This window comes from Procambarus clarkii, chromosome 54 (genome assembly GCF_040958095.1).
Source record: "Procambarus clarkii isolate CNS0578487 chromosome 54, FALCON_Pclarkii_2.0, whole genome shotgun sequence".
Lineage (NCBI taxonomy): Eukaryota > Metazoa > Arthropoda > Malacostraca > Decapoda > Cambaridae > Procambarus > Procambarus clarkii.
The window spans coordinates 23246218-23273562 of NC_091203.1; the positions used below are offsets into that span (position 1 = coordinate 23246218).

Genomic DNA, 27345 nt, shown 5'->3' on the forward strand with positions numbered 1-27345 from the left:
ATGAAATGTATAAAATACCATAAACTAAGTTACACAATACAATACAATACAATTTTATTTAGGTAAGGTACATACATACAATAAATATTTACAAGGATTGTTTGACTTATAGGTAGAGCTAGTACATACAATGCCTAAAGCCACTATTACGCAAAGCGTTTCGGGCATGATAAACTTAAATGACAAGCTTAATACTAATTGAGCATAATGAGTAGAATGAAAGTTAATTAAGACACTCGCCTGGCGTTCCGCGAGCACTTTGTCATGGGTTCGTATCCAGGGGCCGGATTCAGGAAGGTACTTACGAAGGTTTTTCCTCTTAGCTAAGAGCGTTTTCCGTCTTAGCGCCTTCGTGGCGGCTACGTCCGTATTCAATTAACTACCCTAAGTGGAAAAACCTTCGTAAGTTCATTCCGGGATTTAAGTGTGGTTTCGACCACTCGTAGCTTTACGTAAACTGGATATAAGTCATTTTTTCTCTACTACATAACACTGGGATCGATTTATGATATTGGAACATGACCAAAATAGTATAGCTGGTGAATCTAGTGGAGAGGAATCCTTCGTGTTAGTTATATATGCATTCTCTGCTTGAAACTTGAAGTAAATATGTGTTTGATGATAGTAGAATTAGTTTTATAATAGCAAGATATTATACCAGTAGTTATTAAGTAAATAAACACTGGTGAACATGAAATATGAGAGAAGGTGATGAGCCCTGCCTGATGGGATCATTTACTGTCACCAAATGCCCCTGTTCACCTAGTAGTAAGGGTGTACCTTAGCTATACATACCCATTTCTAATTTATTTAGTTTGGTTTTATTTTGAAATTAAATCTGGGTGAGACATAAAATAAAAATATGCTGCACAAATGATGTTAGGTAAGGAAAAGGGTAAAAATGTCAAAAACTTTATTCATTGAATACTTAAAGCTATAATTATGACTATATAGATTATTAAAAAAGAGAGAGGGAAGTAGGGGTCCAAGACCTCTTCCTGTTATACAATTTGGGTGTGGAACAAGTAATTATCAAAAGAAGGCACCATGCCGGGAAGGCTATGTAGCAGTAAGGCAGTGAGGTGAGGCAGCTACTTATTTGAGAAATGCTTATTTTATTTACCTTATAAGATGAGGCAACTTATTTTATTTGAGGAATACTCAGCTGATTCCTCTACATTTAGCATGGAACAAATTTGTGTCCAAGACCTCTTCCTGTTACTCAATTTGGCTGTGTGTAACCAAACTAGAAGTGCTCTACAAATCAAGCGACCCAGAATGTGGAATGACCTCCCGAATCATGTCAAAGGCTGTACCTCTCTCAACCAGTTTAAGAGTTAAACCAAGTACTGCCTAATTAACTCCATGTAACCTAACTTACCTCCTAAATGTCAACCCATGTCTTGCTATTTTTTAAACAATGCTGTTCACCAACATGTGCAATTGCTGATTTATGCTATGTTAACCCCCTTTTTGTATTTTTTATTCCTTCTTTCAACACAATTTATACCTAATCCCGATTACTATTAAGTTTTAGTCTGTGTTTTTTCCCCCCCACACCTTGCCCGAAATGCTATGAGTATTAGTGGCTTTAGGTATTGTATGTACTAGCTCTGTCTATAAATCCAACATTATGTTTGTAAATCAACTGTATGTACTTTTCCTGAATAAAATGTATTTATTATTTATTTTTTAATCAGTAAGTATTAAAAGAAGGCACCAAGCTGGGAAGGCTATGTAGCACCATTGTGTGTAACATTAAACCAAATTTTTTTTAACAAATAATGCACCTGTATGGAAAAACAAATCCTGTCAGCTGTAAAAATATTGATGCAGTTATTTAAATGAAAAATATAATGAAAGAAATATTACTGGTTTATTTTTATCCTATCTTTTTGTACTGTACAGTATATCCAAGGAAGTGAAAAATTGAGACATAATGCACAATTTAATGAATGATTAGCATGGATTAGCAGTTCAAAAGAAATATGACTTGTATTACATATCAACATGAGATCTTAATGATCCATGGTCAACATGATTTAATAAGGATAATACAGTACTGTATTTGTAATAATACAAACTATAATTTAAAATCTTTATTACTGATTTTTTTTATTAAGAAGATTAGGTATACACAGCAATGTGCTGCTACCCTATTCTATATGGAATATTACACAGTGTAGATAAAAAACTAGCTATAAGTTTATCTAATACTCCCATCTCACAGGATGGTTAGACATACTGTACATGGAATCAATTTAGAAAATACCAGCCTCAATACAAAAAACAAATCAACTCTGACTAAACAACTCTAAGCAATTTTCACAAGAGGTAAGCACTGAATCATGGAAACATTATATTATAATTACTCTTACCAGTTTCTACAAAACTCCTCTCAAACAATGTATTTTTAAACATGTTTAGGTATACACAGCAATGTGCTGCTTCCCTATTCTGTATAAAGGACCACACAGTGTAGATAAAAAACCAGCTACAAGCTCACCCAACATCCTCACCTCACAGGATGGCCAGTCATACATGGAATTAGGAGAGAACAAAATACTTAATGCTGATCTATTAGCCTCCACTGGCAAAATCTGGGTGCAGCACAAGAATATCGTCCAATATTCCTGAGTGTATGAAGTAATTACAGAGCTCAAAATACCTCATACCATTTGGTATGAAGTCACTGATAACAGGACCATCACAGATATAGTGTTGGAGAGTATGTTCTCTCAAGTAGGACTGAAAACAGATGTTTTTTTTCCACCAAGAGGGCTATAAACCCATGGAACCGCCTATCCGCTGAAGCCGTAAATGCCAAATTCCAGCTAAAAAATATCATTAAGAGAATTGGCGGGCTCTTTAACAAGCCGCCGGCTTTCTGTCCTCTTCGAGGTCACTAGATAGTTAGTGGCCCTTGGGTAAATTCAGTAAATATATACAATAATTGTCAGCGCATCTTCCGAGCAACAAGGACAGCTACACAGTATTTCTTAGAATTACGTAGGTAAACAACAAATGTAACATATTTGTTTACTACAATGTCGGTGCTGGCTGTAGAAGTTGAAAAAACATTGTTTTACTTCGAAATATACTAATTTTATAAGAAAATTCGACGTAAATAGGAGGCAGTAGAGCTCCGATAAGCCAGCGCTAAATCTTCAATATGAAGAATGTTGCTGCTCTCTGATTGGCCAAGCGAAACACAGTAGTGACCTCTATCGGCACGCAGGTGAACCAACAATTTTCTTCCTATGTATACCTTATTGAATCGCACCTAAGCATCATCTTAGGGCGCACTTAGGAACCTTCGTAGCAAACCCACTTACGAAGAAATACACAGAGCTTCCTGAATCTAGTTCCAGGCCCGGGAGGAGGATTTACTGGGCGGCAATCCTTAACTGTAGCCTCTGTTTAACGCAACAGTAAAATGTGTACTTGGTTGTAACAACGATTCTTCGCGGCGGGGATCGTATTCCAGGGACTTGCCCGAAACGCTACGCGTACTACTGGCTCTACAAGAATGTAACAACTCTTGTATTTTCTGACCAGGGGGAGAAAGATACTGGCAGTATGGGGCGTTAAAGTTTATTGAAGATTAAATTCTGCAGAACATGTAAATATATAAAGTTCAAATATATAAGTAAGTAATTATATAAAGTTTATATTAAACACGGTTTATATTATAGACTTATAACAAAGTTGATATTATATTAAACTTAATATTGAACATGTAAATATATAAAGTTTCCAAATATAAATTAAGTAAATATATAACGTTTATATTAAAATATATAAAGTAAATATATAAAGTAAGAATTAACAGTAACAATTCCAAGTCCGAGGACTAGATTTAACTTAAAAGGTACACCCGTAGTAAGTATGAGACCTTAGCCTATAGTGACATGGAAACTAATTCTGCAGAAACCTAAAGGTTAACTGGTACTAGAATTAAGGCCGAGTGCAAATGTGTAGTAATTATATAACACTAGGATATAACAGGCAGGACACAAAGAATAACTAATAAGTGAGAGACCACATAACACGTAATGTAACAACTCTTGTATATATCTCAAAAAGAAAAAGAAAAAAAAAAGACTGCTAATTTTTGTTAAACTACCATTCAAGCTGTCATTGCAATCAATCTGAGCTACCTATGTGCTTTAATATACCTACAATTTTCTCTCATCTTTTATTTTTTTCTTTGCTATGTACCTTGACCTACCTTGAGGTTACCTTGAGGTTACCTTGAGGTGCTTCCGGGGCTTAGCGTTCCCGCGGCCCGGTCGTCGACCAGGCCTCCTGGTTGCTGGACTGATCAACCAGGCTGTTGGACGCGGCTGCTCGCAGCCTGACGTACGAGTCACAGCCTGGTTGATCAGGTATCCTTTGGAGGTGCTTATCCAGTTCTCTCTTGAACACTGTGAGGGGTCGGCCAGTTATGCCCCTTATGTGTAGTAATGTAACTGTTATCATTTTTATAAATTTTGCAAGTATTTACCTACTTAAAATTTTCTTAGATTAAGGACTTGCCCGAAACGCTGCGCGTACTAGTGGCTTTATAAGAAAGTAATTACTATGCTATGTATCCTCACAATCCCAATGTACCTTCTTGTATATATATAAATAAATAAATAAATAAATTAATTAATTAATTAAGGACTTGCCCGAAACGCTACGCATACTAGTGGCTGTACAAGAATGTAAGAACTATTGTATATATCAATAAATAATATTTTAGTATTTATATTAAATTTCTTTTACATTTTAATTATTTTCAAAAATACAAGTTAAAAAGTTATAGCATCTTTGAAACGTTTATGAATTTATTTTGTTTTAACATAAAAGTTTCTTACCAATAATAACCAAGTGTTACTTTTTAGTTCTACATAGCCAACCTAACTTCTTGATCTTAATAGAAAAGGTTTAACAGCTTAGCTGTATTTTTGAAGCCTTTTTAAGGTTTTTATTAAAGATACAGTAACTAAATCACAACTCAGAAGATGGAGAAGCGACAATGTTTCGGTCCGTCCTTGACTATTATAAGAACATAAGAACAAAGGTAACTGCAGAAGGCCTATTGGCCCATACGAGGCAGCTCCTATCTATAACCACCCAATCCCACTCATATACATGTCCAACCCACGCTTGAAACAATAGAGGGACCCCACCTCCACCACGTTACGCGGTAATTGGTTCCACAAATCAACAACCCTGTTACCGAACCAGTATTTACCAAAGTCTTTCCTAAATCTAAATTTATCCAATTTATACCCATTGTTTCGTGTTCTGTCTTGTGTTGATACTTTTAATACCCTATTAATATCTCCTTTGTTATGTCCATTCATCCATTTGTAAACCTCTATCATGTCACCCCTAACTCTTCGCCTTTCCAGTGAATGCAATTTAAGCTTTGTAAACAAAAGGTTATGTTTGTACAGATGTGATCAAGAGCATAGGCAGTTGTTTCAGTAATTCAATTCAGTAATTGAATTCAATTCTAGTAGGTTTCTAAGGGTATGAGCAAGCAGGAATTCATACAATTGAGGATACTAGCAACTTAAAGGTTATCAGGTTCGCAGAGATCAGTATTAAAATCCCCTGATATTATTAGTTGGTTTTTGTTATTATTTTTTCGTTAGTATTAGAATTCTACTGTAAGAGTTGAGTTCAGCAACATCAGTGTTAGGAGTTCCGTAGACTGCTCCCACAGTCAGGTCAGCCTCGCCACCCTTGACTGATTGATTGATAAAGATTAAGCCACCCAAGAGGTGGCACGGGCATGAATAGCCCGTAAGTGGTACACTTTTTTTCTCTCTTGACCTTGACTCTAAAACGGGCGAAGATATACTCGCCACAGGTGTCTCTAGTTCTAATTACTTTTAAGCATGTCAGTTGCTTAGGACAGAAAGTGATAGGAAACTGGCCCAAGCATTTCTGCCCAGCAGGGATGAGGAAGCTGGCTTTGGGCAGGTGTGAAGGACCTGGCCTGGGGCAGGGTGAGGGTGTAGGGGTGAAGGACCTGGCCTGGGGCAGGGTGAGGGTGAAGGAGTGAAGGACCTGGCCAGGGGCAGGGTGAGGGTGTAGGGGTGAAGGACCTGGCCTGGGGCAGGGTGAGGGTGTAGGGGTGAAGGACCTGGCCAGGGACAGGGTGAGGGTGTAGGGGTGAAGGACCTGGCCAGGGACAGGGTGAGGGTGTGCTTGTATAAGGCTGCATGTATGATATGCCTGGTTCACTATCACAGATAATAACTAAAGCGAATAAAATGTATAAAATACCATAAACTAATAACTTTTTAGTATTTATACTGTGACGATAATCTCTTTTCAAGAGAGATTGAGCCTGCTCTTCCCTACATCATTACGTCGTTAAGTACAAGATACTATATAGAAGATACGTCCACCAGTATCGCCAAACGTTTTGCCCAGGAAGCAAATCGTGCCATGCACACCTCGACACCAGCCACAGCCGCCGTAACTAGCAAACTGCTCATCCTCTGCCTTCCTGTTGCTGATTGGCTGGTGTCTCGCCGCACCTGCACTCACCACCACCACCGAGAGTCGACGTCTGGGCAGCAGCACGCCGTACTCGTCAGAATATCTTTGTGCTCCTTGGAGTTGACATCTCTCGCTAGTAGACTAAGCCTTGGCTTTCGTGTACTAAGGGAGGTGCATGGCAGCTTGAAGCCAGTATTCCAGCACCCATTATTTAATTTATATTGCTATCACTATTTTTGCATTCTGGTCTTAGAGTAACTTTTCATTGCCAGTTATTATTCGTGTTATTTTGTTTGTTGACTTGTCCTGAATTTTATGAGATTGCCTTTATTCATGTCTTGTTTTCTAGAGTAATTAAAATTTCATTGTTTATATACTTGTGTTTTGTGTGTCTTCCCATTACCTTACCACAGACGAAAGGACAAACTTTTCTCTCTTTTTTTTTTGTGATGTGACGAGGCCCTGCCCCCAGCTTTTGAAACAGCCGAACACCAACGCTTTACCGTCACAATACTAACACACTTTTTAACATTTAAATTATTTTCAGAAATGTAAGGTGAAAATGTATTGCATCGTTCGAAATGTTAATGAATTTTTTTATTTTTAACATAAAAGTTTCTTAATATTGATAACAAGGTGAATTTTTTTAGTTCTACGTACACTGCATACCTAACTTATACTATTAAAATTAGCTTAGCTGTATTTTTCAAACCTTTAAAGGTTTTATGAAAAAGATATATAAGAGGCGATGTGTTTGTCTATCCTGCTGATCTTTTAGAGTTGGTTTTATTTTGTATTTTTTGTTTGTTTACATACTTAAAATTTCCTTAGATTAAGGACCTGCCCGAAACGCTGCCCGTACTAGTGGCTTTACAAAATTGTAATTACTATACTATGTATCCTCACAATCCCAATGTACCTTCTTGTATATATATATAAATAAAAATAAAATAAATAAGTATTGAGGCTGGTATTTTCTCCCCTGATTCCATGTATGACTAACTATCCCAAGTTCAAGTATGTTTGTTGAGATAAGCAATAAATACATCTCAAAGGGATAGAGTAGCTTAGGCTATTTCTACCCCCCTCTACTTCAAGTCCCTCAAGGGGCGCACAAATTCAGTGAGTACACGGAACTATCCCGTGAGATGGGAGTATTAGATGAACCTATAGCTAATTTTTGATCTGCACGGTGTAATCTTTCATATAGAATAAGGAAGCAGCACATTGCTGTGTATACCTAAGCTTCACACACAGAGATCACAATAACGTGATGCATCAAATGAACAAATCCACAAGGGCCGTGAAGAGAATTCGAATCTGCGTCCGGGGTTTTACCCTGTCGTAGCTCAGTCGATTAAGGCAGTGTCTGGGATGCTCCCGGACGCAGGTTCGAATCCTCGTCACGGCCCTTGTGGATTTGTTTACCTAAGCTTGTTAATAATAATAATAATTCGTTGATAAAGTTCAACATATTATGTCCCTGACCACAGTTACAGCCCCGCTCCTGTGCCAGGTAAGTCCACTACGGGCTCACTATAGCCCGTGCTACTTGCCCCGCTCCTGTGCCAGGTAAGTCCACTACGGGCTCACCATAGCCCGTGCTACTTGGAACTTTTTGTTCCAAGTAGCTGAATCTATAACAACAAAAACAACAACAGTGTCTGTCAGTTTGGCTTCCTGTCCCAAAAGAGTACCAACGACGCAATAATTATTCTGCTTGATATAATCAACATAACCCTTGACAAAAAGTGTACTCCTAATTTGACACAAAAAATTTCCCAATTGGGCTCTACGTTGACCTGAGACACTAGGCCTTTGATACTATAAACCAAGGTCCTGATTCACGAAAGCACTTACGCAAGCACTTACGAACGTGTACATCTTTCATCAATATTTGACGGTTTTGGTTATATTTATTAAACAGTTTACAAGTACGAAAACTTGCCAATCAACTGTTGTTATTGTTATAAACAGCCTCCTGGTGCTTCGGAGCTCATTAACTGTTTAATAATTGTAAACAAAGCCGCCAAAGATTGAGAAAAGATGTACAGGTTCGTAAGTGCTGGCGTAAGTGCTTTCGTGAATCTGGCCCCATAACTATAACTACCTCTTACTTAAACTTCTCCATTATGGAATCCGAGGCCTTGCACTGAGCTATATTCGATCCTATCTTAGTGACAGACACCAATATGTAGCCATCAATTATATAACCTCCCCCACTCTACCGACCGCCTAGGGAGACCGGCTAAGGAACCGGTCGGCCAAGCGGACAGCACGCTGGACTTGTGATCCTGTGGTCCCGGGTACGATCCCGGGTGCCGGCGAGAAACAATGGGCAGAGTTTCTTTCACCCAGTGCCCCTGCTACCTAGCAGTAAAATAGGTACCTGGGTGTTAATCAGCTGTCACGGGCTGCTTCCTGGGGGTGGAGGCCTGGTCGAGGACCGGGCCGCGGGGACACTAAAGCCCCGAAATCATCTCAAGATAACCATTAACCGTAGGAGTGTCACAGGGCCGCATCCTAAGACCTCTCCTATTATATTAATTCATTGGTCCGAGGGACAGGAAGCCATGTAACACCATAAAGGTGTTTTGTATTGTATTTTACATACAACATGAGTCAGCCAGACAGGATATGTGAACGCGCCAGATTGTCTGGCCTTAGCAATTAAAAAGTCACACCTCTAGAGTGTTAATTGCAACAGGTCAGGTCATGTGAATTGACCTTGCTTTCTGCTAAGCTAATAATTGCACAGTTGGTGGTGTCTTCCATCAAACAAGCCGCTATTTAGGCGTGGTAGGTAGATGGTTTGAGGCTATCTACTTAGTAGATAGCCTCAATCTATCTATCTACTGCCCGAAACGCTGCGCGTGCTAGTGGCTTTACAAGACTGTAATTACCATATTTGTATCCTCACATTCCTTATGTACATTCTTGTATATGCATAAATAAATAAGTAGGAGGAGCTTTCGTCCCGGTTCCCCCCAAAATACCCAGGGAACTGTACATTCGGACAGGGAGGATTGAAGATTGAGTAGCAGTGAGAGTTACATTGCTTGTCAAGAGGTCCCAGCCACCAGACTGGTCTCCCCAGGCCAGGTTCAAGTTCAAGTTCAAGTATGTTTATTGAGATAAGCAATAAATACATCTCAAAGGGATAGAGTAGCTTAGGCTATTTCTACCCCCCTCTACTTCAAGTCCCTCAAGGGGCGCACAAATTCAGTGAGTACAAATAGACATATAACAGTACAAGAATCCCATTTAACATTGCATACAGCAAGTACAGCATATAATTGTTACATTCTTGGGGCAAAATTCTTGTAGCTCCTAAGTATACTGTCTATTATACCATTATCACACATCCAAACAATTTGATGTGGTACACTATTTATTTCCTTATTTCTATATGGAAATAAATATTCCCTCCCCAGGCCAGGTAGGGAACTCTCTCAGTCAACCGCCCCCCCCCCCAGGCCAGGTAGGGAACTCTCTCAGTCAACCGCCCCCCCCAGGCCAGGTAGGGAACTCTCTCAGTCAACCGCCCCCCCCCCCAGGCCAGGTAGGGAACTCTCTCAGTCAACCGCCCCCCCCCCAGGCCAGGTAGGGAACTCTCTCAGTCAACCGCCCCCCCCCCCCCCCCGACCTCTCTTTCCAACTTATTTTCAGAGATTTTGGTGAGTTGAATTTTAAGGTGACAAATTTGGTATGTTCCCAACTGAAGGTGTTGTGTGATTTGCGAGGGCAGTCAGTCGTAGTGGTTATCTTGAGGTTATCTTGAGATGATTTCGGGGCTTTTTAGTGTCCCCGCGGCCCGGTCCGGTCCTCGACCAGGCCTCCACCCCCAGGAAGCAGCCCGTGACAGCTGACTAACACCCAGGTACCTATTTTACTGCTAGGTAACAGGGGCATAGAGTGAAAGAAACTCTGCCCATCGTTTCTCGCCGGCGCCCGGGATCGAACCCGGGACCACAGGATCACAAGTCCAGCGTGCTGTCCGCTCAGCTCCACGTTACAGAGTGCATTTATACACATTTGACTTTCATCGAAGTCCCCCCTCCAAGGCCGGATTAACCCGCCCAGGATGGAACAGCACAACAAACTGACTTAACGCCTCAGTACCTACTCACTGCTAGGTGAACATAGGTATTAGTTGAAAGAAAATGGGCCAACCATTTCTGTCCCGTCGGGAATTCGAACCCAGAATTCTTGATTGTGTGTCGAGAGCGATCCCTACTGTACTAGCTGAACCCTATTGATGACATATATCAATGATCTGCCTATAATGTCTCTAACATTCATAAACCTATACTATTTGCTAACGATACTACCCCTCATCTACTCAGACCCCCAACCAACACACACTAAATAATGTTGTAAATAACGAATTAAAATAAAATCTACTCATAGATGTCAACCAACAAACTTACACTAAACAGAGAAAAGATCTACTACATTTAATTTGGAAGCAGTTTTACGTTTTTATCTACTATGTTTTTTGTTTTTTTATGTTTTTTGTTTTTTTTTTGTTTTACAAATCAACGCTGTTTTAATGTAATTTTCTGTAATAATTTGTAATTGTATTTGTGCTGTTTTTTCAACAATGTTCCCCCCTCTTTTACCTCTATTTTTATTTGTACTCAACGCATTTTTTTCTTTTTACCCATTAGTTTTAAGCTTTAGTCAGTAGTGTTTTTTCCTGCCCGAAACGCTTTGCGTAATAGTGGCTTTAGGCATTGTATGTACTAGCTCTTATCTATAAAGCCAACAAACTTTGTAAAATCTCTTTATGTATGTACCTTTGCCTAAATAAAAATTATTATTATTATTATTACTAAACACTTTCTAGAGCGCCCCAAGCCGCGCCCTCCCTCGACCACGGCTGGGAGAGAATTATCAAGATAATCAGCTATATAATTAATTAACCTTAACAGGTTTGAAAAAATAAAGCAAATCCGCACATCGGATAAAATAACAAAGGTTTTCCAAGCATACAATAAAAAAGATATTTCAATTAACACTACTAATTTTTTATGTTAATAATTATTAAATACAATAAAAATTAATATATATATATAACGTTTTAAAGACAATTTTAATTAACTTTTGACTCATAAGTAAATTTTAACTCTTAATACTGAAATTTTATGACATTTCATATATTTTCAATTTTTAGATCGCGAGAATCTTTTTTACAGTTGTTTACACAAACACTTACTGAAGTACATTGAGTATTGGCAGCTCCCTCTCTCTCTCTTTTATTTTGAGTGTCTCTCTCTCTGGGGATGAGTATGGGGTGCATAATAAAGAAAGAAATTGAATTCTCTCTCTCTCTCTCTCTCTCTCTCTCTCTCTCTCTCTCTCTCTCTCTCTCTCTCTCTCTCTCTCTCTCTCTCTCTCTCTCTCTCTCTCTCTCTCTCTCTCTCTCTCTCTCTCTCTCTCTCTCTCTCTCTCTCTCTCTCTCTCTCTCTCTCTCTCTCTCACTCTCTCTCTCTCTCTCTCTCTCTCTCTCTCTCTCTCTCTCTCTCTCTCTCTCTCTCTCTCTCTCTCTCTCTCTCTCTCTCTCTCTCTCTCTCTCTCTCTCTCTCTCTCTCTCTCTCTCTCTCTCTCTCTCTCTCTCTCTCTCTCTATATATATATATGAATATATATATATATATATATATATATATATATATATATATATATATATATATATATATATATATATATATATATATATATATATATGTATATATATATATATATGTCGTACCTAGTAGCCAGAACGCACTTCTCGGCCTACTATGCAAGGCCTGATTTGCCTAATAAGCCAAGTTTTCCTGAATTAATATATTTTCTCTAATTTTTTTCTTATGAAATGATAAAGCTACCCATTTCATTATGTATGAGGTAAATATTTTTTTATTGGAGTTAAAATTTACGTAGATATATGACCGAACCTAATCAACCCTACCTAACCTAACCTAACCTATCTTTATAGGTTAGGTTAGGTTAGGTAGCCGAAAAAGTTAGGTTAGGTTAGGTTAGGTTGGTTAGGTAGTCAAAATACAATTAATTCATGAAAACTTGGCTTACTAGGCAAATCGGGCCTTGCATAGTAGGCCGAGAAGTGCGTTCTGGCTACTAGGTACGACATATATATATATATATATCCAACCCAAGTGGTTGAGCCACATAGGTGGAGAGCTAATGTCACAATTGATAGATTTATTCGGCACTCCGGCCCTCTTAACCTCTGGTCAGTTAGGAGTGAATGAATGACTGCTGGCGGGCCGCCGCCACCGCAGCTGCTCCATCTCTGAGACTAACCGACCTGACCAGCGTAAACAATTCTGGAACAGCTGTTGAAAGTGTTATTGATTTGCCGTAATGGGAAATGCTGATACTAAATTACATTTTCGAAAAGCGGTTGTGCAGCTTACAACAAAAACACAGGTGAGACAAGTAAACTAACTAGCGCTGTTGAGAATAACCCTTTAACTGTTCCTGACGAATTCAGGAAAAATTTCACATTTTTGCATCGTTGATTAGTTACCTCCAATGAATTACTTTTGGTTAAGCCTCTCATCTAGGTCTAAGGGATGTCTAGTCCCTTCGCCATTTGGGAATCAATGGAAAGCAGTTTGAGATTTTTTGCTCAATCTGCACTGATTTTTGCCCAAAGGAATCCAGACCACTTCTTCGGAAGGTCGGATGTAACACAAACAAGGAGCAATGGTATCAAGCTACAATGTAAGACGGAAAACATGTTTTTTCCACCCACTGGGTTATAAACCCGTGAAAGCCGTAAATGCTAAAACACTGCTGCAATTCAAAATCCATCTGTGTAATATTGTCAGGAAAATGGGAGGACCTTTGACAAGTTGTCGGCTTCCTGTCCTCATCGAGACTGCTAGAGAGATAGTGCCTCTTTGGTAAATATAAGTCAATTCAGGAAAGCATCCTATAGGGATGGAACAATGCCCAAAACATGTCAGGTGGGTTGATAGATTTAAGCTTCTGATGTGATCTTTATGTAGGGAGGAGTGTGGACTCCAGTGCTGGATTGTGTCGGAGGCACCATGATTTTCCGAACCTGACTCAAAATGCATGGATTATTTTGGCCATAATGCGTAGATTTATTGCCACATGACAGTTTTTTTTTTTTTTTTTTTTTGCTGTGAAACTCATACTTTTAGCCGTTTGGCACCGATATTTGCCAACAGGCACTGGTATATTCCAATACCTACAACTGTAAAACAGGGTTTATCAGATCTTTTACTGTGATGAAATGTTGCATCTAATCCTGCCACTCAGAACTTACAGCATTATTATTTAAGTTTCGTTTCTTCACCAACCTCATTTTAAACATTTGAGAGCAGGTTACAATGGAAGCTAAAAAAAAAGAAGAAAAAATGCTGTTTTGGTTATAATTTATAATCTAGTACAAATAGGGATTACAGATATTATTATTATTTTCTATGAGAAGCAAGAGAGTGTCATCTGTAAACAGATAGTGGCAGGAAATGCATTTTCATGCATGAACTCTATCAGTGAACACACAGAAATCACAATTGCATGATGCATCAAATGAACAAAGCTCTGCTGGTTTGTGCCTCAGAGAGGCTGCAGGATCCAGTAAGTTCAGTAGAACTTCGGTTTCAACTTCTTTTACCATGTTGTAGCTCAGTCGATGAAGGCAGCGTTTGGGATGCTCTCGGATACAGGTTCGAATCTTCGTCACGGCCCTTGTGGATTTGTTCTATCAGTGAAGATAAGCCAAATATTTTAAATTACAAATGGTTTTAATTTCTTCAAAATTTTCCTATTCTATAAATTTGAAAATTCAAAATTATATTTGATTTTCCTGTGCATGCGATGCAGCTGGTTGAACACTCCGTATCTGAAGGAGTTTCTTTAACCCTTAGACCACACAATACATACATATATATGATTTTTAACCCTTAGACCACACAATACATACATATATATGATTGTTAACCCTTAGACCACACAATACATACATATATATGATTTGACAAAAAATAATTTAAGATAAGTTTTTAAAACTTGCACAAACACTTTACAATTTTTTGCATAATCAACTAGACAAATGCTCAACTTTGTCTAAATGATCACACCATAACTTGAAAAACCAGAGAACCAAAATTAATTTTAAAATTGAATATTGAAAACTTCAGATTTTCAATTAAGAATAAAAAATATGAACTATCATTAATTGTTCATTTAATGTTATTGTTTTCTCAGAATAGCATATGATCTTCATTTTCATTAAATTAGAATATAGGTTTTTAGTATAGTTTACTGTAAAAAAAAAGTCATCAATAGAACATTTGAAATATGCGGCAAATTTAGACCAAAAAAAAAATTAAAACTCCCAATGTATAAAGTTTATGAAAAATCCATTCTGATGGGATTGTAGAACAGACAGCAGAGCACACAATATGTGAAAATAGTGAGAATCGGTTAATAACTGGAATTTTACAAGTAACTCAAAGTTGAAACTCTGGTTTCAGAGATAATTGAAGTTGAAGTTATCAACAATGAATAAAGGTAGTTTTAATTTGTTAATTTAATTATATGTTTTAATAAACATTGTTTGGCATTCGTACTTGAATATGTGAAAGTTGTAGGTCAATATGTGTTCAAATGAAGTCAAGAGAAAACAACCCCTAAAAAACACAAAATATAGGAATAATTATAATATATATAATGATTTTAGGGGGATATATTTAGGGTATCCTTTATATAAGTGAAAAAGCCCTAATATTGCCCGAAACCCGAAACGCTATGCGTACTAGTGGCTTTAGGTATTGTATGTACTACCTCTATCTTTAAATCTAACAGAATGTTTGTACTGTAACGCTGCAACTATGTTATGTACTGTCCCTTAATAAATTATTATTATTATTATTATTATTATTAACACTGCAACTATGTATGTACTGTCCCTTAATAAATTATTATTATTATTATGGTCCCTAATATGGTCCCTAATCATCAAAACAACCTAAAGAGACAAAGAAAATAGGGTTTGAAATCAGATAAAAAAATCAGGCAAATAAAAATTAAAAGTGCCAAGTTTTGCGAGTTGTGACTGATTTATTTGTTGACCAATTTCATTCTATCTTCACATAGTTATGAAAACATATACATTCTCCAGGATGTAAAGGTTAAAACAAAATCATATAACAAACAAAGAAGAAAGAATAACTAAAATCTTAAACAAAAATATTTTTGGGACATTGATGAAAGTAACATATATTAACATTGGACAATGTATTTATATGATATGTAACAAAATAGATCATATTAACATGATGAAAGTAACATATATTAACATTGGACAATGTACTTATATGATATGTAACAAAATAGATCATATTAACATAGTTATTCATTATGTTTTGTGTTTTTATGTATTACTCGGCAATGATATAAAGGCGCCAACTGCATATCCACTTTGTGGACACTTCTTACTACCATTCTTCTTCTTTGAGCATAGGACAGGTGCTTGCATTTCTTTATTACTGCATAATCCTTCAGTTCCAGTTATTAGGAGCTGTTATCCTTATCAATAAAACGTTCTTATTTTTCAAAAATTCATCTACAATCAATTTCTGAAAATATTTTTATGAAAGTTTCAGGACACTGAAGCCAGTAAGATGGAGATTTGTTTAACATTTTTAAGTTATTTTTACATAATTAAAATATTTTTCGCTGTTATGCCCCCTAAATTCACGGTAATATGCGCGGTCTAAGGGTTAATACAAACTTGGCAAATTTTCTTTAGTCAGCAGGATATATAGGAGCAGTAGTATTCACCCTACAGTTGTTAATGACTCACATTATTCTATAATGACTGAAAATTAGATTGTTTACAGCTTTAATGGTGACATGGGGAAAGGGAAGGAAGCTACGCCACACAGTACAATTTCCATATGGCTATCATTGATCATTTGATTAATTGTACTTCAACACTAAAAGTCCAGATGTTGTATGTTTATATCCATGTTATAGGCATTGTAAAGAGCTGATTCAAGCAAGCAGAGTTCAAGCGTGGGTTGGACAAGTATATGAGTGGGATTGGGTGGTTATAGATAGGAGCTACCTCGTATGGGCCAATAGGCCTTTTGCAGTTACCTTTGTTCTTATGTTCTTATGTTCTTATGTTCTGATCATCAAGAAGGGCAGTGATACAATGAGACAAGTCAGAACAGTTATTTTGAATGTCCAGAACATTATTAGGCAGCCAAAACTGAGTTTGCCAAGCACTTATTCAGAAATTTAATGGTTAGGCTAGGATAGGCTGCTAATAGGCTAATATTTTATTTATATTTTTGTGTAAAATATATTCAGTATTAGTCATTCATATCTAATATATATACAGGCCTACATTTCAGTGCTGTACTGTAAAGTACAGTACTGTACAGTATTCCAATATGAGGCAAGGCAGCTGTGAACTCCATCATACTAAATTCAAATTTCATTTAGTTACATGTTTTTTTCTGGGGGGAGCCCCGTCGGCTCCCCGGAGCTTTACCGGCTGATATGCTAATGTCAGACTTTGGCATCAGTCATGTGTATGGAGTTCTAGGGCCTACCGGGGACCACGAGCCAGAACCTGGCCCCCTCAGAGAGGCAAGGGGAGCAATGGCCTATAGAAACCCCCGTGTGGTTGGAAGCATTCTATGTCTGCCATCGACCGGGTCAAGCATCCAGAAAGGTAAGCATTCCAAAACAAACCCCTATTCTGGTGAAAATTGCTACCTAAGCCGAACTAGTGAATAGAACTCTTCAACAGAAAACACGGAAACTAGTATGACGTCATACGTCACCGCGCCGCTGTCTGCGCAGCTCCCCCCTCCCCGGGAGGGGGAAGGGGGAGCCCCAGACCTCCTACGCCGGCTATCCACCCATCAGTTCTTCGGCTGATGCTATAGGCAATGGTTATGTGCTCCGGCTCCAGTGGTTGTTTCAGCACTGTACCTAGAGTGTGGTGTCTGTTTTCTAGGTGGTGCGTGAGCCGGGTGTGATTCTTCAGTACTCGGGCTGCATGCGCCTAGGGTTCCCTTCCCTAGGTGCCCTGTAAGTACTGCCCTTGGGGCTTGGGGCCACCTTCCACAAGTTCCTTGGGTCCTGCCCCTGCTTGGCCGTTTACCGCTTGGTTTTCGGCCGCTCTTTGTGTGCTCGGGTGTTCTGTCTCCCTTGTTCGCCTTAGAGTAAGGGGCGGTGTTTGCACTGGTGGGGCGCGGGGTACTGTGCAGCTTGTCTTTACCAATCATAGCGGCCGGCTCTGTTCCGCTTGGGTACGCTGTCCTCTTGCGGGGTTTTCTTTTTCTTTTGTTTATATACCTGGTGGGGGGGTCTGCCTTCGTTCTTGCCCCTTGTGTCCCTTGTGTTCTGAGTATTTCTGGTGGTACCCCCTGCTAGGTCCCCGTGAGTGTACACGTCCCGGGGGTTCAGCTCTTAGAAAGTTGTTTGGTAGCTTGGGTGCCGGTTAGCAGTACCCTGCCTGGGATTACCTGAGCGCGAGTCCTCTTAAAGTAAACGCTCGGGACCCTGGGAAACCCCTGGGGGCGCGCGGGTCCGATGGATGTGACCCCAGAGCCCCCCCCTCGCTTCCAGCGAGTTTGAGGGTTGCTCTCACCTTTTGTCTCTGGGTGACTCTCTGTTTTGCCTCCGTCTGCTGCCTGTGGGGTCGGTGACACCTTCGACCCGGTGTCCTGCGAGTTTGGTTGCTCGTTGTGGCTCGGTTACCCAGTTGTGCTAACAAAGCGGGTGCGGGCAGCAGGGGCGTTGCACTTGAGCCTTGGTGGTGGCAACGTTCTCGTGGTTTCCTCCCCGGGAGCCCCGGGGCTGCCCCGTTGTATTTCGTTTTGGGACTTGGGGGTGTTGGTTGCATCCACGCCCCCTTGTCTTTCCCCTGGTTCACCCTTCCTGCCTGCATCCGGTTCCTTACCGTCTGTAGGTTCAGGGCGGGGTGTTTCGTGGTGTTGAGACTCGGGCAGTCTCGGGGAATTCCCCTTCCGGGGTAGTGACGGGGGCATTTGGGCCTGTTCCTCCAGCCGTGTGGTATGAGTCTGCCAGTGGGCTCCCTTCCTTAGTGTTTTCACGGCTGCCCCGGTTTTCTGGTACGGCCGGGGCTTTGGGGGAACGGCTCGGCCCCGGGGCCTGTCGTGTAGGTTCCCGGGGCTGGGGAGGGGCTGCCTTGGGGGGGGCCTTGGCCCCGTTAGACCCCGTGGGGGGTTTTATCCCCCTCTAGGCGGGGCTTGTGGTTACGCGGAGTGGGGTCTTTCCTCCCCACTCGCCGTACGTGCTGTTGGACGTCGGCCCCTCCCCGGGCTCGGTTCCTTGGCCTTTGAGTCGGTTGGTTCCGTCCTGTGGGTGGATGTTTCCTCCCCCGCTTTTTGGGACGGTGTTTTTGTCATGTTTCCCCGTTCGTTGGGGTTCTGCGTGACTTTTGATCTCGGGTGCGCCTGCGCCTTCGTGTGCCTTCGGGACTAGTGTTGGCTTCTGTGTTCTCGAGGGTACGGGAAGGTTTTTCGCTACTTCCCGCATTATTGGAACGTCTGTCGGCTCCTAGTACTTGTCGCCCTGTTGGGCTACTTGTCGCCCTGTTGGGCTACTTGTCGCCCTGTTGGGCTACTTGTCGCCCGGTTGGGCTACTTGTCGCCCGGTTGGGCTACTTGTCGCCCGGTTGGGCTACTTGTCGCCCGTTTGGGCTACTTGTCGCCCGTTTGGGCTACTTGTCGCCCGTTTGGGTTCCCTTTTTTTGGGCTCTTTGCTTCTTTGGCCGGTTTTATTGTTCCTGCTTCCTCTTTTGGCTCCTTTTCTCGTGCAATAGTCCTGGCTGGCGCCTTCCCGCAGGGAGGGTGTGCGGTTCGGCCAGCGTGTTATGCGCATGCGCCGTGGAGTTTGTTTTGGTCTGGGCGATGGTTCAGTGCTGGGGTTTTGCGCCCTTTTTTGCTACAGTGCTTCGCCTCTCGTTCTTCTCCCTGGCTGCGGTATGTGCCCCTTTGCACCAGGGGTGTCCTGGTTCCCAGTTGTGGGGAGGACACCGCGGTTTTCTGTGTCATGGGTGTGGACCGCCTCCTTCGCCTCTCCCTGTTCTCCTGCGGGTCCGGCTCTGGCGTCTTCACCTGGCGGTGCTCCCAAGTTCTTCTGGGCACGGTTGAGTCGTGTCAAGTTCGAGCCACCATTCGCCAGGTGAGTTTCTGCGGTCTGGCGTCTTTTGGCCGGGCGCTGGATGCGGCGGTGTTCATATACCTGTTTTTATTTAGGTATAATTTTGTACGACTGAGACCGTTCGCACACCAGTGACTGTCCCTTTATCACCCCTTCCTGTCCCCCTCATGTGCATGTCCAACCCATGCTGGAGTCATTCAGGGGACCCTCCTTTTTTAATGTTGTGAGGTGTGGGGGTTGTAGGGTTGGTTCTGTACTCACCTGGTGAGGCTCCTGGCTGTGCTTGCAGGATTTGAGCTCTGGCTCTTGGGTCCCGCCTATCTGGTAGAACTTGCGGGATAGTACCAGTGGAGTGCAGTGGTGCTATTGGCACTTTTGGGGAACACTGTATTACCATCAGTGGTCTGTGCTTGTTACACGACCTACTTGCGAGCATAAGCCTTCTTGCTGGTTCGTCCGTGGACTTCCAGGGCGCACTGGCCTGTTTTCGTATGGCAGTTCCGGCCCGTCCTGGTTGTGGGGGTATGTGGGCCGGTGGACTGCTCCTAGCAGCTGCCTGGTGGGCCATCCTCTGGCCGGTCTGGCCTGACCTTGGGCCGGGCTTGAGGTGTAAAAGAGCTCCCAGTACCTCATCCAGCAGGTATCGAGCGGGGTTTTCTCCGCCGTCGGTCGCCTGGTGCAGGTTTCTGGGCCTGCAGGGTTTTGTCGTGTCTCCATTGGCCCTGTCTGGGGTCTGCCTGCTCCGTTCTCTGCCTTTGCAGAGGGGAGTTGCTATTTACATGTTGCATGTTGCAGTGGTGCCTGTTGCTGCTGCTGCTGCACGTGAGCATTGGTACCGTGTTTCACGGTGGCGTGTCCTTGTTCCTGTGTCCGGTTGTGGAGTGGCGCTTTGCTGCCGTTTTGTGCCTGGGGATTGCGTGGGGTTTTTGTCCCTGCCTGATTGTCCACCCCTGGTTGTTCTCCTGGTTTTTTTTTTTTTTTTTTTTGTGCTTCTGCTCTTTCTTCCTGCCTCTTCTGCAGCAGGAATGTTCTGCGTGTGTTCTTAGGCGTTGGTCAGCCTGTGTCCTGTGATGTGCTTCTTTGTCTCGGTCTGTTGCAGTTGTTCATGCCCCTTGGTTCGGGTCCTGTTCTGGCGGCGACCCTTCCGCCTTCTTTGGTTTTCCTAGCTTGCCCTGCCGGTTGTTGTTGTTTTACTTTTTTTGGGGGGGTTCTTGCGATGTCTCGCGTCGGACCCGTCGTTTCTGAACTCCTGGCGGGCTTGCATGCTTCGGAGTTTTTCTGTTCGGCAGACGTTCCATCTCCTTGTGCCGCCTGGGTTTCGGTGGTCGCGCCCGAGATCTTCTCGCGGCTCCGCCTTTTTCCTGGGCTCGGGGGGGGGCCTTGTCGGGGCTGCTTATGTTCTGCCTCGTGGTCTCGCCTCCGGTTGGTGGTCGGGTGGCTTCGTGGTAGGTGTCCCACCTGCGTGCTTTCTTGGCGGCAGTATGGGGTATTTTGGCGGTCCTTCCTTTTCCTGTCCCTTCTTCGGTGGGTCCTTCTTGTTGGCTTGGTTTACTCTCGGCTTGGTTTTCTAGTAGGGGTTGGGGGCCGTCGTCTTGCCACATACTGTCGCCTCTTTTCGTGCGGCGCAGGCGGAGCCGCTTCAGCTTGCTTTCGGTCTTGGTGTTGCTTCTGCACCGTTAGTCAGCTGTCTTGTGCGTCATTTCACCTCCGGCCTGTTCGTGCGCCGCTTGCACCATCCTGGTCTCTGGTCAGCGTGCTCTGTCTTCTCCTCGGTTGGTAGTGCCCCTTCGGTTCCGGTGTGTTTTTTCGTCGGCTCTTTCCTTTGGGCCTTTGCCTCTGGGGGTCGGTTCGCTGTGTTTTCTTGCTCCTTCGGTTTTAGCGTTTTGGTTGTTTGATGGCAGCAGTCTCCATCTTTTCTGGCGCGGGGTGGGGCTGCTGCATTCTGGAGGGGTCCAGGGTTTGTTGGTGCTTTGTTGGTCGGGCCGGGGGTGTGTCGTTTTTGTGTTCAGTGGCGGCCCTCTGCTGTTGTTTGCGTGCCACGGCGTTTGGGTCCGGAGCGCGTTTTGCGTTGATCCGGTTCTGTTCTTCCCGGTTCGCGGGTGATGGTGTCCCGGGTGGTCAGCCGTGTTCTTGCGGCTAAGCTGCCTGTGTTCTTCCCTCATGCCTGTGGCGTTCGTGGCTTCGCTGCTCTCGCTGCCGTCTGGGCGACGTGGCCTTGCAGTCTTTCGGGCATGGATTTTTGGTGTTCGTGCAGGGGCCTTGCTGCTCGTGGTTCTCGTGTTGTTCCCGGGATTTTCGGGGCTGTGGCGCCTTGGGTTGGCGTTTGCTGCCGGTTGTCTCGCCTCCTTGGGGGGTGCGTGGTGTCCGCCTCCCGGTTTTGTCCCTTTGACCTTCCTCTGTGGGTAGTTAGCTCCGGGGAGCCGACGGGGCTCCCCCCAGAAAACCAGCGTTGAATGTAATGAAACGCCATTTTCTGGGTGAGACCCGGAGGCTCCCCGGCAACCCTCCCTCCCTCCGGTCGGCGTTTTTCGCGTGTTTTGACATCCAGCCTCAGAACTGATGGGTGGATAGCCGGCGTGGGAGGTCTGGGGCTCCCCCTTCCCCCTCCCGGGGAGGGGGGAGCTGCGCAGACAGCGGCGCGGTGACGTATGACGTCATACTAGTTTCCGTGTTTTCTGTTGAAGAGTTCTATTCACTAGTTCGGCTTGGGTAGCAATTTTCACCAGAATAGGGGTTTGTTTTGGAATGCTTACCTTTCTGGATGCTTGACCCGGTCGATGGCAGACATAGAATGCTTCCAACCACACGGGGGTTTCTATAGGCCATTGCTCCCCTTGCCTCTCTGAGGGGGCCAGGTTCTGGCTCGTGGTCCCCGGTAGGCCCTAGAACTCCATACACATGACTGATGCCAAAGTCTGACATTAGCATATCAGCCGGTAAAGCTCCGGGGAGCCTCCGGGTCTCACCCAGAAAATGGCGTTTCATTACATTCAACGCTGGTTTTTTTCTCTATGAAAACATACTAAATTTATCTAAGGACCACCATAAGTTATGCTGGAATCCAGTTATGGATTCCAGCATAACTTTGAAATGCAGTTTATTTGAATACCAGTAGTTGATTGATATTTGATCATTTTTGTCATAAACATATTTCATTATATTTTCAGCCCATAGATGCTTCAGATGATTCCTTTTGGGAGCAGTTCTGGGGTGAACATATAACGACAGTACAGGATGTGTTTGCCCTTATACCTGCGGCCGAGATCCGCTCCCTGAGAGAAGAGGCACCATCCAATCTTGCCACGCTCTGCTATAAAGCCGTAGAAAAGTTAGTTCGGGCAGCAGACACAGGATGTTCTACGCAACAGGAGCAGCAGATTGGTTAGTGTTAATTTGTTTGAAGTTCTGCACAATACCGCTCGCATAACATTGCCCTAGCAGACGAGAAAAGATACCTGATATAAAAGAGCCATATTGTATTTGTTGCACAGTATTTTATTTGTATAAGATACAATACAGTATTCCCATTATTGGAACAACTTTTTATTTTGCATTGTTTTTGTATATATACTATTTTATTTTTTCACTATGCTTTCTTTTTGAGCCGTTACTTAACACTTTCGCGCTCTCGGCGCTCAAAAAAAAACAATACCCCAGATGCTTTCGGCACTTCGCGCGCCTACGCGGTAAGACCGAAAAGTGTACACTCTTTTGACTGTCCTGACAATAATTGAAGGCGCACGTATTTAAATTTGGTATCACTGTGTTCGCAATGAAATTGTCTATAAGAGCATGCCTATAAAATGCCGCCCAAGCATAAGGAGTATCAACACCAAATAAAAAACTATGCAGATCACTCGCCGAGAGCGCCAAACAGCAACAAAATGTTTCCACTCTCTTAATGGTTGCGAAGCCTACAGTTGTCCTACATCGCTAATTTTGGTATCATTGGAATCGCAATAAAATTCTCTACACGGACATATGCATATGAATGTTTAATATAGGTAATTGCCCACCTGCAAGAGTGTGTGAAGTGGAGAGTAGTTAGCCGCGAGCGCACTGGCGAAAACACAGGGGGGAAATCATGCTTGGAAAGTTTATACGTTTCCTGACCCTACTTTTCTATGTACGTATTTCTTTTTTATACCAATGTGTTCGCAATAAAATTTTCTATAAGATGAACTGTATAACATTTGTACAAAGCATGTGTAAGAGAAGCGCCAAATATAGAACCACGTCGCTCAGTATGCGTTCGCGGCAGAAACGAACGCATTGTTTTCGTTCGTTTGATGTTTGTCATGTTTATACTTGTTGAAACATTTTATAATTTGTATGACAGTGATCGCAGTAAAATTCCCTACACAGACATATACATAACACATACAAATATTTCCCACGTGTTGGATATATCAACGGCTAAAGGGAACCCACTGCCACACGCTCGCTACACCCCCAAACATACTTTGTGTATTTTTTTTTTACTCATAGAAGTTTATGCGATATAATATTCATTCTGGTACCAAAACATTCGCAAATAAATTCCCTACAAAACAAAAGTATCCCCATCCATTTCGGTTAAAAAATGGAATATATAGAAATATTTTTTCGATGGACGAGAAAACTCGGCTGTTATGCGGAATCGTAAGAGAAAACGGCGACGAGTTATCTCTAATCTAAAGCGCGAAAGTGTTAATAATGCTTCATTAGATTGACTTCAAACTTGAAACACTTCTGATTTTTTTTTCAGAACTTTGCTTTGGAAGTTTAAATGGCTTAAGAGGTTTTGGTCATTTATAATTTAATTATAAGGTATAGACTTACATTTCTATGTGAATTTTGTGTAAAATATGTGTAGAAAAGTGTTCTAGTATTATTTGCACTAATGAGAAATATTTATTGGAGCAAAAATAAATTAAACCCGGGGACCCGGGGAGGAGCTGAACCCAAATCCAACTCGTACTGGGACCAGACCGAACCACAGCAGGGACAGAACGAGGAGGGGGGGGTGTGCGGACTGAACCAAGGTTGAAGCGACCAACACCCCCAAGTCCGGGTCCCTATAACCATAACGGGGCATCTTCGGGGCTTCCGGATCAGCAACCAACCAAACGCGTTGCAACAACCTAAACCTAACGTGCGATGCCCGCACCGCCTGTATCTGTATATCGTCATCAGTAGATTGGGTAAACCGAGTCACCAGCAAGCAACAAAACTCGCAGGACTCTGGGTTGAAAGTATCACCGACCCAGCAGGCAGCGTGACAGAGACAAAAACAATGAGAGTCACCCTGAGACAAGGGGACAGGACAACCCTCAAACTAGCATAAAGCGAGGGGGGGGGACTCGGGGGTGACATCCATCAGACCCGTGCATCCCCGTGGGGATTTCCAGGGTCCTGAGACAGAACTCATGCTCAGGGAAACCCAGGCAGGATACTGCTAACTGGCGCCCAAGTCTACTAACAACTGTCTACGTAACTGAACCCCCGGGATGTGTACACTCATGGGGACCTAGCAGGGGATTCCACCAGAACAGGGAAGTGTATGCTATATATACACCAGGGGCAACAACCAAAGGCAGACTCCCCCTATCAGGCAGAAAAAAAAATAAAACCCCACAAGAGAACAGCGTACCCAGGCGGAACAGAGCCAGCCACTATGAGAGGTGAAAACTAGCTGCACAGTACCCTGCGCCCCTACCAGTGCAAACTGTCTCTTACCCGAAGGTGAACAAGGATGCCAGAACACTGCAACACACAAAGGGTGGCCGAAAGTTGAGCAGGAAACATCCAAGCAGAGGTAGAACCCAAGGAACTTGTGGAAGGAGGCCCCAAGGGCAGTACTTACCGGGCACCTTGGGAAAGGAATCCTAGGCGCATGCAGCCCGAGTACTGAAGAATTACTCCTGGCTCGCGCACCCCCAATAAGACAGCCACCACACCACACAAGCACAGAGCTGAGGACCAATTAAGGAGCCAGAGCACACGACTTCCATCTAGCATATCCGCCTTAGAACTGGGGTCTTGGGTAGCTGGCGTGAGCAATCTGGGGCTCCCTTCTTCCCCCTCCCGGGGAGGGGGAAGTTGCACAGACGGCGGCACAGCGCCGTGGTGTCGTCATGCTCGGTTTTGTTTGGGGCGTTCTGTCCACTAGTTTGGCTCTGTTGCAATTTCTTAATCAGAATAGGGGTTTGTTTTGAGATGCTTGCCTTTCTGGGTGCCTGACCCAGTCAGTGGCAGACAGAATGCTTCCAACCACCTGGGTGGGTTTCTACAGGCCATTGCTCCTCATGCCTCTATGAACCTAAGAACTCCATACACACTGGCTGATGCCAAAGTCTAATATTAGTAATATCAGCCTGGGTAGCTCCGGGGAGTCTCCGGATCTCACCCAGAAAATGGCATTTCATTACATTCAACACTGGTTTTATGAAAATTGGGAGTCCTCCTCAGAGGTACTGTACTGTGATATATGCTACAATAGTGCATTTACATTACAACATTCAACCAAAAGACATACTTTGACAAGAAACTCGTCCATCTCATTGTTAGGGGCAATTTTGTTAAGTCATTCAGAATAAGGTTTTAAATAAACTTTGTGGATGAATGTAGAAAATAGAGAACTATTAGCTGAATATGAAATAAATGGATTTAAACTATTTCACACAGATAGATATATTGGACGAGGAGGGGGAGTAGCCATTTATGCTAGGGAAAATTTGAAATGTAGTCTCAAAGAGGGAATCAAAACTGAGCCACACACAGAAACTATTTGGGTAGAATTAAACAAAAAAGCAAATAATCTTATAATAGGAGTTATATATAGGCCACCAAACTTAGACAGGATGGAAGCAAAGCACCTATTGGGATGAAATATCTAGAGCATCTAGATCTAGCAGTATTTGTCATGGGTGACTTTAATTTTAGTGGAATAAATTGGTTTAACAGAACAGGGAATAATGAAGCTGAAGATTTTCTAGAATTGGTTAACAATTGCTTTCTTACGCAACACATTAAGGAACCAACGCGAATAATAGTTTAATAATTAAAAAAATAATAGTTTGTAATACAGTAATAGTATAGATTTAGTGTTAACTAACAGGGAAACACAAATTAATGACATCGAGCTAGGGAACAGTGATCACAAAGAAATCAGATTTAGCATAGAATGGAATAGATCTGTAGGAAAAAAATTCTGTTAAAGTGCCAGATTTTCGAAAAGCTGATTTTAATAGCCAAAGAAATTTTTGGGGTCAAATAGATTGGAAAGTCTTGGGCATGGGGGGTGGGCCGGTCTTGGAGCAAGACGTGAACCCAGTGATAGGTGACGTAAAAAGGGATTTCGATGTGGATTCAAAAATAACTTATTTAAAAATATTCTAAGCAAAGCACAGGAACGTAGTATACCATACAAATTGAATAGATCGAATATTAATGACCCAAAATGGATAACAAAGGATCTGAAGAACCTTATAGGTAAAAGGAGAGCATGGTACAAAAGGAATAAGAATGGGGAAGTCAGTTTAGAACAGGAATTTGTACAACTGGTTAGAAATATTAAAATAAAGATAAGGAGGGCAAAAAGAAACTATGAAGTTCGCATCCTAAAGGATTTTTTTCAGTTATATCGAACAAAGATTAGGGAAAGGATAGG

At 42.5% G+C, this 27345-nt stretch overlaps 1 protein-coding gene across 2 annotated transcripts in view; it reads left to right on the plus strand.

Moving 5' to 3' along the window:
• Nucleotides 1-12785: 12785 nt before the first annotated feature.
• Nucleotides 12786-27345, plus strand: part of LOC123771262 (protein HID1) — a 74015-nt gene continuing 59455 nt past the window's right edge. For both annotated transcript variants that reach the window (XM_069305194.1, XM_045763723.2), the window contains exons 1-2: nucleotides 12786-12941; nucleotides 22862-23075. In XM_069305194.1, the coding sequence (XP_069161295.1) occupies nucleotides 12876-12941; nucleotides 22862-23075 (280 nt within the window). In that variant the 5' untranslated portion in view covers nucleotides 12786-12875. The remainder of the gene's footprint in view (nucleotides 12942-22861; nucleotides 23076-27345) is intronic.